At 43.6% G+C, this 14,400-nt stretch overlaps 1 protein-coding gene across 1 annotated transcript; it reads left to right on the forward strand.

Moving 5' to 3' along the window:
* Nucleotides 1-10,255: 10,255 nt before the first annotated feature.
* Nucleotides 10,256-13,357, forward strand: LOC120030234 (techylectin-5A-like). Its single transcript, XM_038975580.1, is given in 4 exon segments — nucleotides 10,256-10,282; nucleotides 12,384-12,459; nucleotides 12,887-13,062; nucleotides 13,184-13,357. Coding segments are annotated over 4 exon segments (453 nt in total).
* The last annotated feature ends 1,043 nt before the right edge of the window (nucleotides 13,358-14,400 follow it).

Below are 14,400 nucleotides of genomic sequence, written 5' to 3' on the forward strand. Positions count from 1 at the left end.
CGCGCTCCTTGTGTTCTGTGCATGCGGAATGAGCACCTGTGAAGCATCGACCGCATTAGGATTCCGTCAGCTCCTACAGATGCCTAATTATCGCTGTGTCACGTGCTACTCGCATAATAGGTCAGGCCTGATGTATCAACCCAACACTACTACAGTTTAGGCTTCGTCTTGATTCCCCCACTGGTGTTATTGAAAATAAATGCTTGATTTGTCTCCCTTTCACCCTAATGTTGCTTTGAAACGGTTTGCGATAAGGGCATCTGCATATTGAATCTCTATGACCCCTCCTGTTTATCCTCTCGGAGGCCACTGTTGGCCTAGTTATCAGCCCATGTGCATCTCGTCTTTGAAAATCGATTTTTGCAAGCATTTACATTTCTCACTGCCCGCTTAGCGGTTGTAAGCCACTCCTTTAATAGCTTACTGCACAGTAAAGTAAGTACTCTCCCACAGGAGTGCTTTTTAAGAGGAGATCTCAATCAGTCATCAATAATTAACACGGCTTACGCTCAGTAAATAAATTCTGGGGCGCTTTAGTCAGGGCGGGTAGACAAGACCGGAGTGCTGTTAGAGTGAAAAGCATATGCCAAACGGTCAGCAAGTGCATCAGTACAAAATTATATCTCACACAATTGAGGCTTAGAAAACATTTGCTAAATAATGCTAAAATACCACTATCATACACTATGTTGGTGGCATACAGTACCAACTAAAAGTATTAACTTCAGATAGATTTCAGATAAATTGTAGCTGTTACCCAGTCATGATTAGTAATGAAATAGTAGTGTACAAAGTTGTGTTTTGAGGATGTTCTTGGAAACACTGACAGTCCATGATGACACTGAATGCAGTATTAGAAGCACCCCGCACCTTGGTGAAGCAATATGTTGAGGCCTCTGTACCCTGCTGTTTATTTATAACAAGGAAAGGCTTTGGTGGGCTTTCATGTTGACCTTTCTTGTGTCTGCCTGCACGAACAACATATGTAGTACAGGCTTTTTGACTAAAGAAAGATATAAAACGCTTAGATGATAAAATACAAATATTGCCGGGGATAGAGAACTGAAATTCCATATTGTGTATAAAAATGTGGAATAAATGTAATTATTTAATAATTAATATTTACATTCAATAATTATATATAATTACATACTATTGCCATATTAAGTAGTGTCCAGAGGGAATGCAGAATTCTAATTGCAATCATTTATACAATGAATGTATCGTTACTGTTTACATTTATGACATGATAGTGACCCCTTCAGTTATTCTGACACATTGCTGTAGATCTATTTAAATGTATCGCCTAAATAATCTTACCTGATCTGATCAACCACTCAGTCCCATCACCGTTTTTATAATGTTGAACCTCCTAATAGTTCCCTGCTTCATCCCATGTTTGTCACTCACAACTGAGGTGACATCTTGCTACTCACTGAAAATATAGATTAATTTCATAGGCTTTGAGACAGAACTTTGTGACCTATTACATTGGCAAGTAAAATAGTGGTTTATCAATAAGTTGGTTAATTGATGAGTTGTTTTATTGAATGACATTTCTTGAAGGACTTTCACTTACTTTCACATTGGGAAAGATGTTTAGTAATGGCATTTCAAATCCCAATGACCAACATGCATGTGTATGAGTGGTGGAACTTGCAAAAGTTATTGAATCAAAGAAACAATCAACAAATTAAAAAGCAAGTGATAAATCAAGCTTAAAATAGTAGTTCAGTCTCTTGAATAAACAATACTCACCTTTCAAATCAAACAAACAGAAGTTAAATCATATAGCCTAATCACAATTTAAATAATAAATATGTGTAAGGACAGACGCTGGGAGACAAGAAGCATGTACAGGGAGTGAATATTTAATAAATAACAGACATGAAACAAAAAACGGACAGCGTCTGGACAAGGAAAACATAACGACATTGATGCTGACACGGGGATGAAACTGAGGAATAGACAGATATAGGGGAGGCAATCAATAGGTGATGGAGTCCAGGTGAGTCCAATGAAGCACTGATGCACGTAACGATGGTGACAGGTGTGCGTAGTGTGGATATGATGGGCCGGCAGAGGCATGGGAGGCGTAGCAGCCCGATGAGCCGGCTGAGGCGTAGCAGCCTGATGAGCCGGCTGAGGCATGGGAGCCCGACGAGCCCGCTGACCCCGACGAACCGGCTGAGGCATAGCAGCCCAACGAGCCGGCTGAGCCATGGGAGCCCGACGAGCCGGCTGACCCCGACGAACCGGCTGAGGCGTGGGAGCCTGACAAGCCAGCAGAGGCATCCCCGGTTCCTTCGGCAGCGGCACCCAGACCCGACGTCACCAACCATAACTAAAAAACGAAAAAACTCCCTGATACTTCCAATATTGGTGCCAGCGTTCTGTAAGGAAAGACGCTGGGAACGACGAGAAGCAAGTACAGGGAGTGAATATTTAATAAATAACAGACATGAAACAAAACACGGACAGCGTCTGGACAAGGGAAACATAACGACATTAATGCTGACACAGGGATGAAACTGAGGAATAGACATATTTTATTTTATTTAACCTTTATTTAACTAGGCAAGTCAGTTAAGTACAAATTCTTATTTACAATGACGGACTACCCCGGCCAAACCCGGACGACGCTGGGCCAATTGTGCGCCGCCCTATGGTACTCCCAATCAAGGCCGGATGTGATTCAGCCTGGATTCAAACCAGGGACTGTAGTGACGCCTCTTGCAGTGAGATGCAGTGCCTTAGACCACTGCGCCTGTCACATCTCACCACCAACCACCTTGCTCTGGATATCACCAACCACCATTACCTTGGATTCCCCTCAAGACCTATTCACCTGTTCTACTCAGCCAACTCCAACCTCACTCTACACTCCTGTTTTTTGCAACTCATCTGAGCTACTCCGGTTCTACACTCCCCATTTATCTGTATTCATTAAACATTTTTGTACATTCATCTGGGTTCCTCTTCTGAGTCCGCTCTTGGGTCCCCCCCCCCCCCCCTTGCTCATCGTAACAGTACGATCTTGCCAAACAATGAACCCAGCAGACTGGGTCAGTCTCCAACTCTTCACCAAATTCTTGTTGGTCAAGGCACCCTTCTTGACCAACGTGACCAAGCCCTGAAAACCCTGCTGGAGAACATCAAGGAGTTTTCACAGAGCCTGTCTGACTTACAGGTCCGAACCTCCGCCCAGAATTTACAACCTGTCTCCAGTTTCTCTTCTCCACCCGGAGAGCCTTTTGTTCCGACTCCTGATCGCTATGATGGCAATCTTGGAGTGTGCAGAGCCTTTCTCGTACAATGTTGACTAGTATTTGAGCAACAGCCCTACTCTTATGCTTGTGAACAAGCCAAGATTTAGGGAGAGACAGTCATCTATCTGCTTCTTCTACAGTGGATTCACAGATGAGATGAGGAAGGTCTTCGACCACCCGGTCTGTGGAAAGGATGCTGCCAAATGACTTCTGTCCCTTCATCAAGGCTCTGAGTGTGGCTGCGATGGCATGTGAGTTCCGCACCCTCGCCGCAGAGAGCGGCTGGAATGACGAGGCCCTTCAGGGAGCATTCCGGAACGCACTCACTGAGACCCTCAAGGACGAGTTGGTGTCCAGAGAGGAGCCTGATGGACTTGACGAACTGATTTCTCTCACTATCCGCATTGACAACCGTCTCCGTGAGCGTCGGAGGGAGAGGGGAGGTAGGGTTGCATGTCCCATAACATCTGCTTCTGTGCCTTGCTCAATTTCTTCGACTGCATCACATCACCAGGCAGGTTCTAATCCTGAACCCATGCAGCTCGGCCGGACCCGTCTATCTCCAGAGGAGAGGCAGCGGCGTGTCAGTACTAGGAGCTGTCTATACTGTGGCCAGATTAGTCATCTGGTCTCCACTTGTTCCCTGTGTCCAGTAAAAGAGGGGGCTCAGCAGTAGTAGGGGATATACTGTTGAGCCAAATCGCCTGTCCATCATCTCCCAGACCCCTGCTTGAGGCAAACCTGGTGTGGCAGAGCCAGGCTTTTCCTCTGCCCGCTCTTGTCGATTCAGGCGCCGACGAAAGTTTTCTGGACCGAGGGGTTGTTAACTTCTTTAGGATAGGGGGCAGCATTTTCACGTTTGGATGAAAAGCATACCCAAATTCAACTGCCAGCTACTCATCCCCAGAAGATATGCATATTGTTAGTTGATTTGGATAGAAAACACTTTGAAGTTTCTAAAACTGTTTGAATCAGGTCTGTGAGTATAACATAACTTATTTAGCAGGCGAAACCCCGAGGACAAACCTTTCAGATATTATTTTTTGATGTCACTCTCTTTTCAATGGGTTTTCATTGGGAAACCAGATTTCTAAGGGACCTGCTTGCAGTTCCTACCACTTCCACTGGATGTCAACAGTCTTGAGAAATTGGTTGAGGTTATTCCTTTGTGTAATGAAGAAGTACGGCCATCTTGAACGAGAGTCACATTAAGTGTCCTGTTAGATAGAAGCGCGTGACCAGAAAGCTGGCTATAGTTGGTTTTAATCCTGTATTGAACACAGATCATCCGTCTTCAATTTTATCGATTATTAACGTAAAAAAAGACCTAAAGTTGTATTACAAAAGTATTTTGACATTTTTTGGCAAAAATTACAGGTAAATACAGATATTTTGTAGTCATGTTTGAGCAATTTGGAAGCTGTGTTTTTCTGTATCAAACGCGCCAAATAAATGGACATTTGGATATATATCGACGGAATTAATGAACAAAAGGACCATTTGTGATGTTTATGGGACATATTGGAGTGCCAACAACAGAAGCTCGTCAAAGGTAAGGCATAAATTATATTTTTATTTCTGCGTTTTGTGTCGCGCCTGCAGGGTTGAAATATGCTTCTCTGTCTTTGTTTACTATTGTGCTATCCTCAGATAATAGCATTGTTAGCTTTCGCCGAAAAGCCTATTTGAATTCTGACATGTTAGGCTGGATTCACAACCAGTGTAGCTTTAATTTGGTAACGTTCATGTGTGATTTAATGAAAGTTAGATTTTTATAGTAATTTTCATAGTAATTAATTTGAATTTGGCGCTCTGCATTTTCTCTGGCTTTTTGCCAAGTGAGACAGTAGCGTCCCGCCTAAACTCAGATTTTTGGATATAAATATGAACTTTACCGAACAAAACATACATATATTGTGTAACATGAAGTTCTATGAGTGTCATCTGATGAAGATCATCAAAGGTTAGTGATTAATTTTATCTCTATTTCTGCTTGTTGTTACTCCTCTCTTTGGCTGGAAAAAATGGCTGTGTTTTTCTGTGGCTATGTACTGACCTAACATAATCGTTTGGTGTGCTTTCGCCGTAAATCCCTTTTGAAATCAGACATGTTGGCTGGATTCACAACAAGTGTAGCTTTAATTTGGTGTCTTTCATGTGTGATTTCATGAAATTTTGATTTTTATAGTAATATATTTGAATTTGGCGCTCTGCATTTTTACTGGCTTTTGGCCAAGTGGGACGTTAGCGTCCCACATATCCTAGAGAAGTTAATCAGTTGGGTCTGGACACTGTGTTGCTTGATTCACCTCTGGATGCCAACGCTCTCAATGGAAAACTACTCTTCCGTGTTTTGGAGAGAACTGTTCCTGTTATCCTGCGTCTCTCTGGTAATCTCCAGGAAAAGATCAGTTTCCACATAATCGACTGTTCTCACTCACCTCTGGTTCTGGGTCATCCATAGCTAACTTCTCTGCGCTACGGATCCCTTTAGCGGGATCATTTTCCTAAACAACCACTGAATTGCAGGGCGCAAAATATTACAAAAAATATTTATAATCATGCAATCACAAGTGTAATATACCAAAACACAGCTTAGCTTGTTGTTAATCCACCTATCGTGTCAGATTTTGAAAATATGCTTTGCAGCGAAAGCAATCCAAGCTTTTGTGAGTGTATCAATCAATGCTAGAACAGCTAGCCCCAAATTAGCATGGTCACGAAAGTCAGAAAAGCAATAAAATTAATCGCTTACCTTTGATAATCTTCGGATGTTTGCACTCACAAGACTCCCAGTTACACAATAAATGTTATTTTTGTTCGATAAATATTACTTTTATAACAAAAAAACGCCATTTGGGTTGCGCGTTATGTTCAGAAAACCAAAGCCTCGTTCCGTTCGACGAAAATTCCAAAAAGTATCCGTAATGTTCGTAGAAACATGTCAAATGTTTTTTATAATAAATCCTCAGGTTGTTTTTAAACAAACATAATCGATAATATTTCAACCGAACCGTAACCTATTCAATAAAAGAGAGAAAGAAAATTGAGAGCTACCACTCTCGCGCGCAGGAACTAATCAAAGGACACCTGACTACTTTTGAAAAATCTCGCTAATTTTTCAAAATAAAAGCCTGAAACTATGTCTAAAGCCTGGCCACAGCCTGAGGAAGCCATTGGAAAAGGAATCTGGTTGATACCCCTTTAAATGGAAGAAAGACGGGCAAGGAAACACAGATTTTAAATTTAAAAAAATCACTTCCGGGTTAGATTTTCTCAGGTTTTCGCCTGTAGAATCAGTTTTGTTATACTCACAGACAATATCTTGACAGTTTTGGAAACTTTGGAGTGTTTTCTATCCTAATCTGTAAATTATATGCATATTCTACGATCTGGACCTGAGAAATAGTCCGTTTACCTTGGGAACGTTATTTAAATAAAAAAAATCTGACCCCTAGCGTCAAGAGGTTAAAGCTACACAACCCACAGTTTGACAGGTCAACCGGAAGGGTTACGACGTGGAGTACGTTTTGTCATTCTAATAGTCTACATTCTGCTCTCCCTCCTGCTTTGTCTGCACCCCAGTCCATTCCAGAACCCCCAGACCTGTCTTCTGTTCCTCCAGAATTCAGCAAGCACCTCCTGCTCCTGTATTCAGCAAGCACCACACCCCATCTCTGCCGCCTCATCGACCATACGACTGTGCTATTGAGCTTCAGCCTGGAGCTCTTCTCCCTAGTAGCAGGCTGTATAACCTCTCTCGCCCCGAGCAAGAAGCCATGGAAGAATACATCCAGGACTCCCTGGCTGTCGGACATGTCAGGCCTTCTTCCTCTCCGGTGGGAGCTGGATTTTTCTTTGTCAAGAAGGAGGACCGGTCACTGAGGCCATGCATAGACTTCCATGGGTTGAATAGTATTACTGTCAGGAACAAGTATCCCTTGCCACTTATCAGTTCTGCTTTTGCCTCCCTCCATGGTGCCACAGTATTTACTAAACTGGACCTCCGGAATGCCTACCACCTTGTCCGCATCAGAGAGGGGGACGAGTGGAAAACGGCGTTCAACACACCACTTGGACATTTCGAGTACCTCGTTATGCCTTTTGGTCTCACTAACGCTCCGGCTGTTTATCAGAGCCTGGTGAATTTCCTGAGGGATGTCATTGGCCGTTTTGTTTTTGTCTATGTGGATGACATTCTTATTTTTCGAAGGACCTTGAGGCTCACAAGCAACACATCCACCAAGTTCTCCAGAGGCTATTGGAGAATAAGCTATTTGTCAAGGCTGAGAAATGTGAGTTTCATTCTTGCCAATTTTTATAGACGATTCATCCGTGACTACAGTCGTTTGGCAGCTCCTCTCACCTCCACCTCCACTCCATTCCGCTGGTCCCCTGAGGCAGAGGCAGCGTTCCGGGAACTCAAGCACCGTTCCACTTCTGCTCCTATCCTTACCCAGCCAGACCCAGAACTCCAGTTCATCCTTGAGGTGGACGCTTCCGACACCGGGGTAGGTGCAGTCCTGTCTCAACGTTCTCCCTCGGATCAGAAGCTCCATCCTTGTGCCTTCTTGTCCCGCAAGCTTTCTCCTGCAGAGAAATTTTGATGTAAGCAACCGGGAACTCTTGGCTGTTAAGCTGGCTCTTGAGGAGTGGTGTCACTGGTTAGAGGGTTCAGTCATTTCCTTCATTGTGTGGACGGATCACAAAAATGTTGCCTATATCCAGACCGCCAAACGTCTGAACTCTCGACAGGCCAGGTGGGCATTATCGCCCCGGATCTAAGAATACCAAGCCTGACGCCCTCTCTCGTCAGTTCACCGCAGACAACACAAGTTCCGAGCCTGAAACCATTATGCCATCCTCCTGCATTGTTGCTGTTGTCTCCTGGGCGATGAGTCCCGTGAGTCCTGAGTCCCGTGTTCTTCAGGCTCAGTTGAACCAGCCTGATCCTAGAAACGGTCCTTGTAAGGCTCTGTTTGTGCCAGATTCAGTTCGTTCTGATGTTCTTCAATGGGCCCATTCTACTCACCTCACCTGTCACCCTGGCATGAATCGGACAGTCGCCTTCCTGCGTCAGCGATTTTGTTGGTCCACCATGGAGAGAGACACTCGGGAATTCATCTCAGCCTGCTCGGTCTGTGCCCGAAATAAAACCTCCACCAAACCTACAGCTGGTCTGCTTCGTCCTCTTCCCATACCCAGTCGTCCCTGGTCTCACATAGCTTTGGACTTCGTCACTGGGCTTCCCCCCATCGAATGGTAACTCAGTCATCCTCACTATTATTGACCGATTTTCCAAGGCGGCTCACTTCATTCCCCTCTCCAAGCTTCCTATCTACAGGGAGACTGCGGACCTGCTCGTATCCCATGTTTTGCGGCTGCATGGCATCCCCAGTGACATTGTTTCTGACAGAGGACCCCAGTTTACTTCCCAGGTATGGAGAGCCTTCTGCACAGCTTTGGGTATTAAGGTCAGCCTTTCATCTGGATATCACCCCCAGACCAACGGTCAGACCGAGTGGGCCAACCAGGAGTTGGAGACTGCAATACGCTATGTGACTTCAGCTAACCCTTCCTCCTGGAGTGCCCAGCTACCCTGGGTGGAATATGCCCACAACACCCTCATCAACGCCTCATCAGGGATGTCACCCTTCGAGTGTGCTCTGGGTTACCAAGCTCCCTTGTTCCCTGCCCAAGAGGTTGAAGTAGCGGTGCCCTCAGTCCAAGACCACATGCACCGTTGTCGGCGCACCTGGAGGAGGGCCCGGGCTGCCCTTCTTCGTGCCTCCGCCAGGACCCAATCCAAATCTAACCGTTGCCGTGCTCCAGCCCGTCTACAATCCAGGCCAAAGGGTTTGGCTTTCTTCTAAGGACTTGACTCTGAAGATGGTCTCCAAAAATCTAGCTCCCTGGTTCATTGGCCCCTTTGAGATTGATCATGTCATAAACCCCTCTGCTGTTCATTTGAAACTCCCAGACACTCTCAAGATTCACCCCACCTTTCACGTATCCTTAATCAAACCAGTCTGCTCTAGTCCCCTATCTCCTCCTGCAGCTGCTCCTCCCCGCCTCAGCTTATCGATGACCATCCTGCCTATACTGTCCGGCGGCTGTTGGATGTGCGCCGTCGGGGCGGCGGTTGGCAGTATCTGGTGGACTGGGAAGGATACGGGCCTGAGGAGCGGTGCTGGATGCCCCGTCGTCACATTCTGGATCCCTCCATCTTACAGGATTTTTACACCTCACACCCAGACAAGCAGGGTCGTGCGCCAGGTGGCGTCCGTAGAGAGGGGGGTACTGTCACATCTGCTCCTGCTATGCCCTCTGGTGGTCGTCCGGTGTCTCCTTGACCTACAGTTATTTCCCTGTACTCTCTCTCTCCCGCTCCCTCTCTGTTAATTGTGTGGTTGGAGACAGGTGTGCTGGAGTCAGAGCAGATCCCTACCAGCTGCAACTCATCCATAAATCAAGACCTCTACATATACCCATTCCTGCCACTTCCACTCTGCCAGATCGTAATCTCTGCTCAGTCAGTTATCATTCTAGCCCTTTGTCTATTCTCAAGATCCTGTTGCTCTGCTGTGCTCGTTTTCCTGCCTTACACCATTTTTGTCCTCTCCTTGCAGTTATCGCTCTGTCTCTGGCTCCTGTCTCCTGTTCCACATCTCACCACCAACCACCTTGCTCTGGATATCACCAACCACCATTACCTTGGATTCCCCTCAAGACCTGTTCACCTGTTCTACTCAGCCACCTCCAACCTCACTCTACACTCCTGGTTTTTGCAACTCATCTGAGCTACTCCGGTTCTACACTCCCCATTTCTCTGTATTCATTAAACATTTTTGTACATTCATCCAAGTCCGCTCTTGGGTTCCCCCCCTCGCTCACTGTAACAGCGCCCCAATAGGGGAGGCAATTAATAAGTGATGGAGGCCAGGTGAGTCCAATGATACGCGTAACGATGGTGACAGGTGTGCGTAATGATGGGCAGCCTGGTGCCCTCGAGCGTAAGAGAGGGGAAGTGGGAGCAGCCATGACAATATATAAATACTCACCTCTCATGCAAGGTAACTGAAGTGTAAGTCATTAAATCAAAAGTAATATTGTGTCTGTTTATTCAGCTGTTTAAACGTTCATTCTTAACAAAGAGCTGCAGTCAGTTTCAGAATGGGTGGCAAGAAATAAGTTAGTACTAAATATTTAAATCACTAAAAGCATTGTATTTGGGACAAATCATTCTCTAAACCCTAAACCTCAATTAAATATTGCAATGAATAATGTGGAAATTGAGCAAGTTGAGTAGACTAAACCGCTTGGAGTAACCTTAGATTGTAAACTATGATCAAAATATATTGATGCAACAATAGCTAAGATGAGGAGAGGTCTGTCCATAATAAAGCACTGCTCTGCCTTAACAAAGCTATCAACAAAGCAGGTCCTAAGGACCTAGTGTCGCACCTGGACTACTGTCCAGCTGTGTGGTCAGGTGGCACAAAGAGGGACTTAGGAAAATTACAACTGGCCCAGAACAGGGCAGCGAGGCAGGCCCTTAAATGTACATGAAGAGCTAACATTAATATGCATGTCAATCTCTCCTGTCTCAAAGTAGAGGAGAGCTTTACTTTATCACTACTTGTATTTGTGAAAAGTATTGACATGTTGAATGCACCGAGCTGTCTGTTTAAACTACTAGCACACAGCTCAGACACTCATGCATACCCCACAAGACATGCCACCAGAGGTTTCTTCACAGTCGCCATGTCCAGAACACACAATGGGAGGTGCACAGTACTACATAGAGCCATGACTGCATTGAACTCTATTCCAGATCAAGTAACTCATGCAAGCAGTAAAATCACATTTAAAAAACAGATACAAATACAGTTTATGGAACAGCGTGGACTGTAAAGAGACACACACACAGGCTCAGACACACACACATGATAATAGACGCACTATACACACACATACACATGGATTTCGTGTTGTAGATATGTGGTAGAAGATTAGTGGCCTGAGGGCACACACTTAATGTGTTGTGAAATCTGTGGTGAAATGTAATGATATGTTTTTTTAATTGTGTATAACTGCCTTAATTTGGCTGGATCCCAAGAAGAGTAGCTGCTGCCTTGGCAATGTGCTTGAATACTCCTAATTCAAACACTGTGTGTTTAATTAGAATGGTGGGACTTGGTTGAAAGCTGCCATATCCCTAAACTGTCAATCAAATTGCCCCTGCCATGCACAGACATGCCCAGTTCTTGCTTGGGTGGGCGGAGTTAATACTCGATTTTAGATGTAGGACCCCAGCGGCAAACACTGAATGTGTTAGAGGTGGAGTAGGACCCCAGCTATTAGAGGTGGAGTGGAAAACTAAAATGCACATAGAAGAGACAAACAGTGAAGGGAACTACTGATCATTGATTAACAGCATATTAAGTATGAAGTATATACTTTATATATATTACTATTTCTTTTTTTTGTTGGAGTGAACTTTCAAATGCATCTTGTCATTTCTAAATATGTAATGTGATAGGTATTTTAATATGACAATTTTTACACCAAAAAAACATTTGAGGAATAAATTTTTTTTTCAGACGTCTCCCTCAAATGAAGGGGATGAAGACGCAATGTTTTCAAGAGGGAGGGCATCTCATTTCATTGGTCCTCATCTCTTGGCTCAGACACTTCATTCAGGATAAATAGAGTTAGCCCTAAGTTAGCCTGCCCTTAGCAGGTTAGTTCTGAAACATTCGTTGCCATAGAAATTCAACTGGCTAAAAGGCGAGGCACTTTTGTGGTAAGGGTTATCCCGAGTTGACCAAAATTATCCCGCTAACTCCTCAAACCCGAGGGTATTCTACGAAGCAAGCTAGATCTACTAAGGGTTTGCTAAAGCTAATTAAAGATGCACAATGCTGAAATCACTCCATCTTTTCCTGGTTGCTAAAATTCTAAATGCTTCATTTCAGTTTGTGACAAAACAAACAAGTGTAGAGAATCATTGTACAATCTAAACTGCTGTGAAATATATTTTCCATAACCAAACATATTGCATGTTCAGCTGTTTGAAGCTGGTGTACAGAATCAAAAGTATAGAAAGTATAGTTCTATAGACCTTGGGACCAGTGCAAAGCTGGTTTTGGAAAGCTATCTGGAGAGTACTGGCTGGGTGAGAATTTACATTAAATAAACATAAGAAAATAAACCCCCCAAATGAAATGAAACAAGTAAAGGATACAACACACTTCACTGTGATCTTGATCTAGTGTGTGTCCTTAGGACTACAGACGAGGAAGTATGAGCTGAGGGTGGACATGGAGGCGTTTGCCAAATAGTCGTCTTTTTCTGTGGACTATGGAGGCACAAGCTGCACGTCACTTGATTCACAAACGGAGGAGCAGGAGGGTGAAAGATGCAATTTTTTATTTTCCCCTCTCAGTGACACAAAAGCTCCTTATGTCCCATCTACACTCTGCTCCAGCTTCACAGCTCTCTGAGAGCAAATGTAGTGATTTGTCCGATATGAACTTCAGAGCAACTGTTCACCAATATTTTGTATGGTGATGACAAGTCAATTTGATTCATGGCTATTTTGTTCTGTTTCTCAGGACACTCACTGACTGTTCAACATGGGCATACATTTTCCACCTTTGACAAAGACCAGGACATTTGGTCTGGCAACTGTGCATAGGAATATTATGGGGCATTTTGGTATGCTAAATGCCACCGCTCAAACCCCAATGGAGTGTACTTATGGGGGAAAACAAATCATTACACTACTGGCGTTATCTGGTTTCAATGGAAGTGTACTTTTATGTGTACTTATGGAGAAAGACAAATCATTACACCACTGGCGTTATCTGGTTTCAATGGGAGTGTACTTTTATGTGTACTTATGGAGAAAGACAAATCATTACACCACTGGCGTTATCTGGTTTCAATGGAAAGGTGATTATTATTCTCTTAAGGCCGTCTTCATGAAGATCAGACCAGTGTCTTACCGAGAAACACCATTAACGAGAAACAACCAGAGGGGTCTCCCAATGTGTTTTGCATGGGCTGAGAACCTGCTACTCTGATGTTATCTAATTAATCATCCAATCATAGTCAATCAAGGATTACATTGAAATGCGGGATATCCGGGATGCTCTGTTTTACATAATTTATTTTATGGGTGTTTCTGACAATAACTATTGTAGGTTGTTATTCTACTGTCACAACTTTGTGTTGAGGATGAAGGGGTCCCTGGCGTCTGGCGATGTAGCTGGACGGATACAAAGTTCTTCACTAGATGGTCTAAATTGGCTCTAATGTCAACATTTATGAATGAGTACATAAATTATTAGGCCTATATTTAGGGTTATTGGGTGTTTTTTGATCTGACAAGATGTACTGCATGGTGTTTTATTAACCTTCTGGCTTTACATCTCAGAGTGAATAAAAATATGTTTAAACATATTGACACTTGTCTTTGCATTGATCGTCATTATCATCCTTATTATCATCACCATCATCACCACCACCATCTTGGGGCCTTTTGATTGACACTTTGGTTGACACTTTGGTGCATGTGCATTTCAAACGATAAAAGGCCAGTTCATTTGATATAATATTGCTGGCAAATTGAATTGTAGTGCATGGTATTGATAAAATTGGTGAGTAGCATTCATTTGATGGTTCTATTTTGATCAATTGAATCATTTTATTACATTGGAAAACACATTCATCAAACCAGTTTTAATGTAATCAGTCAATGATTTAATTAAATGTAACAAATTCAATACATTATTATTGTTATTATTCATATTATTAGCTATTATTAGTATTAATAATGTTATTATTTGGCACTTCCAGCCCTCTTATATAGGCACTACATTGCATTTGATAAAATGGGTTGCAGTAAGAAAACTTGACCTCCTTTAATGCGACAATCTGCAGTTCAAACAACAACAAAGCCGTCACCCTGCCATATTTTTGACTAAACAGCTTAGGGATGGGACTGGAGAAATGTAACCAGTCTCAAATTCATAGATGGAGCAATGGATGCAAGGACTGACCATCCATGAGATTCAAATGATAGTTTCAACCATGTTTTGAAGCTATATGGTTTTTGTTTACCATT

Source organism: Salvelinus namaycush, chromosome 36 (assembly GCF_016432855.1).
Source record: "Salvelinus namaycush isolate Seneca chromosome 36, SaNama_1.0, whole genome shotgun sequence".
NCBI classification, from domain to species: Eukaryota; Metazoa; Chordata; class Actinopteri; order Salmoniformes; family Salmonidae; genus Salvelinus; species Salvelinus namaycush.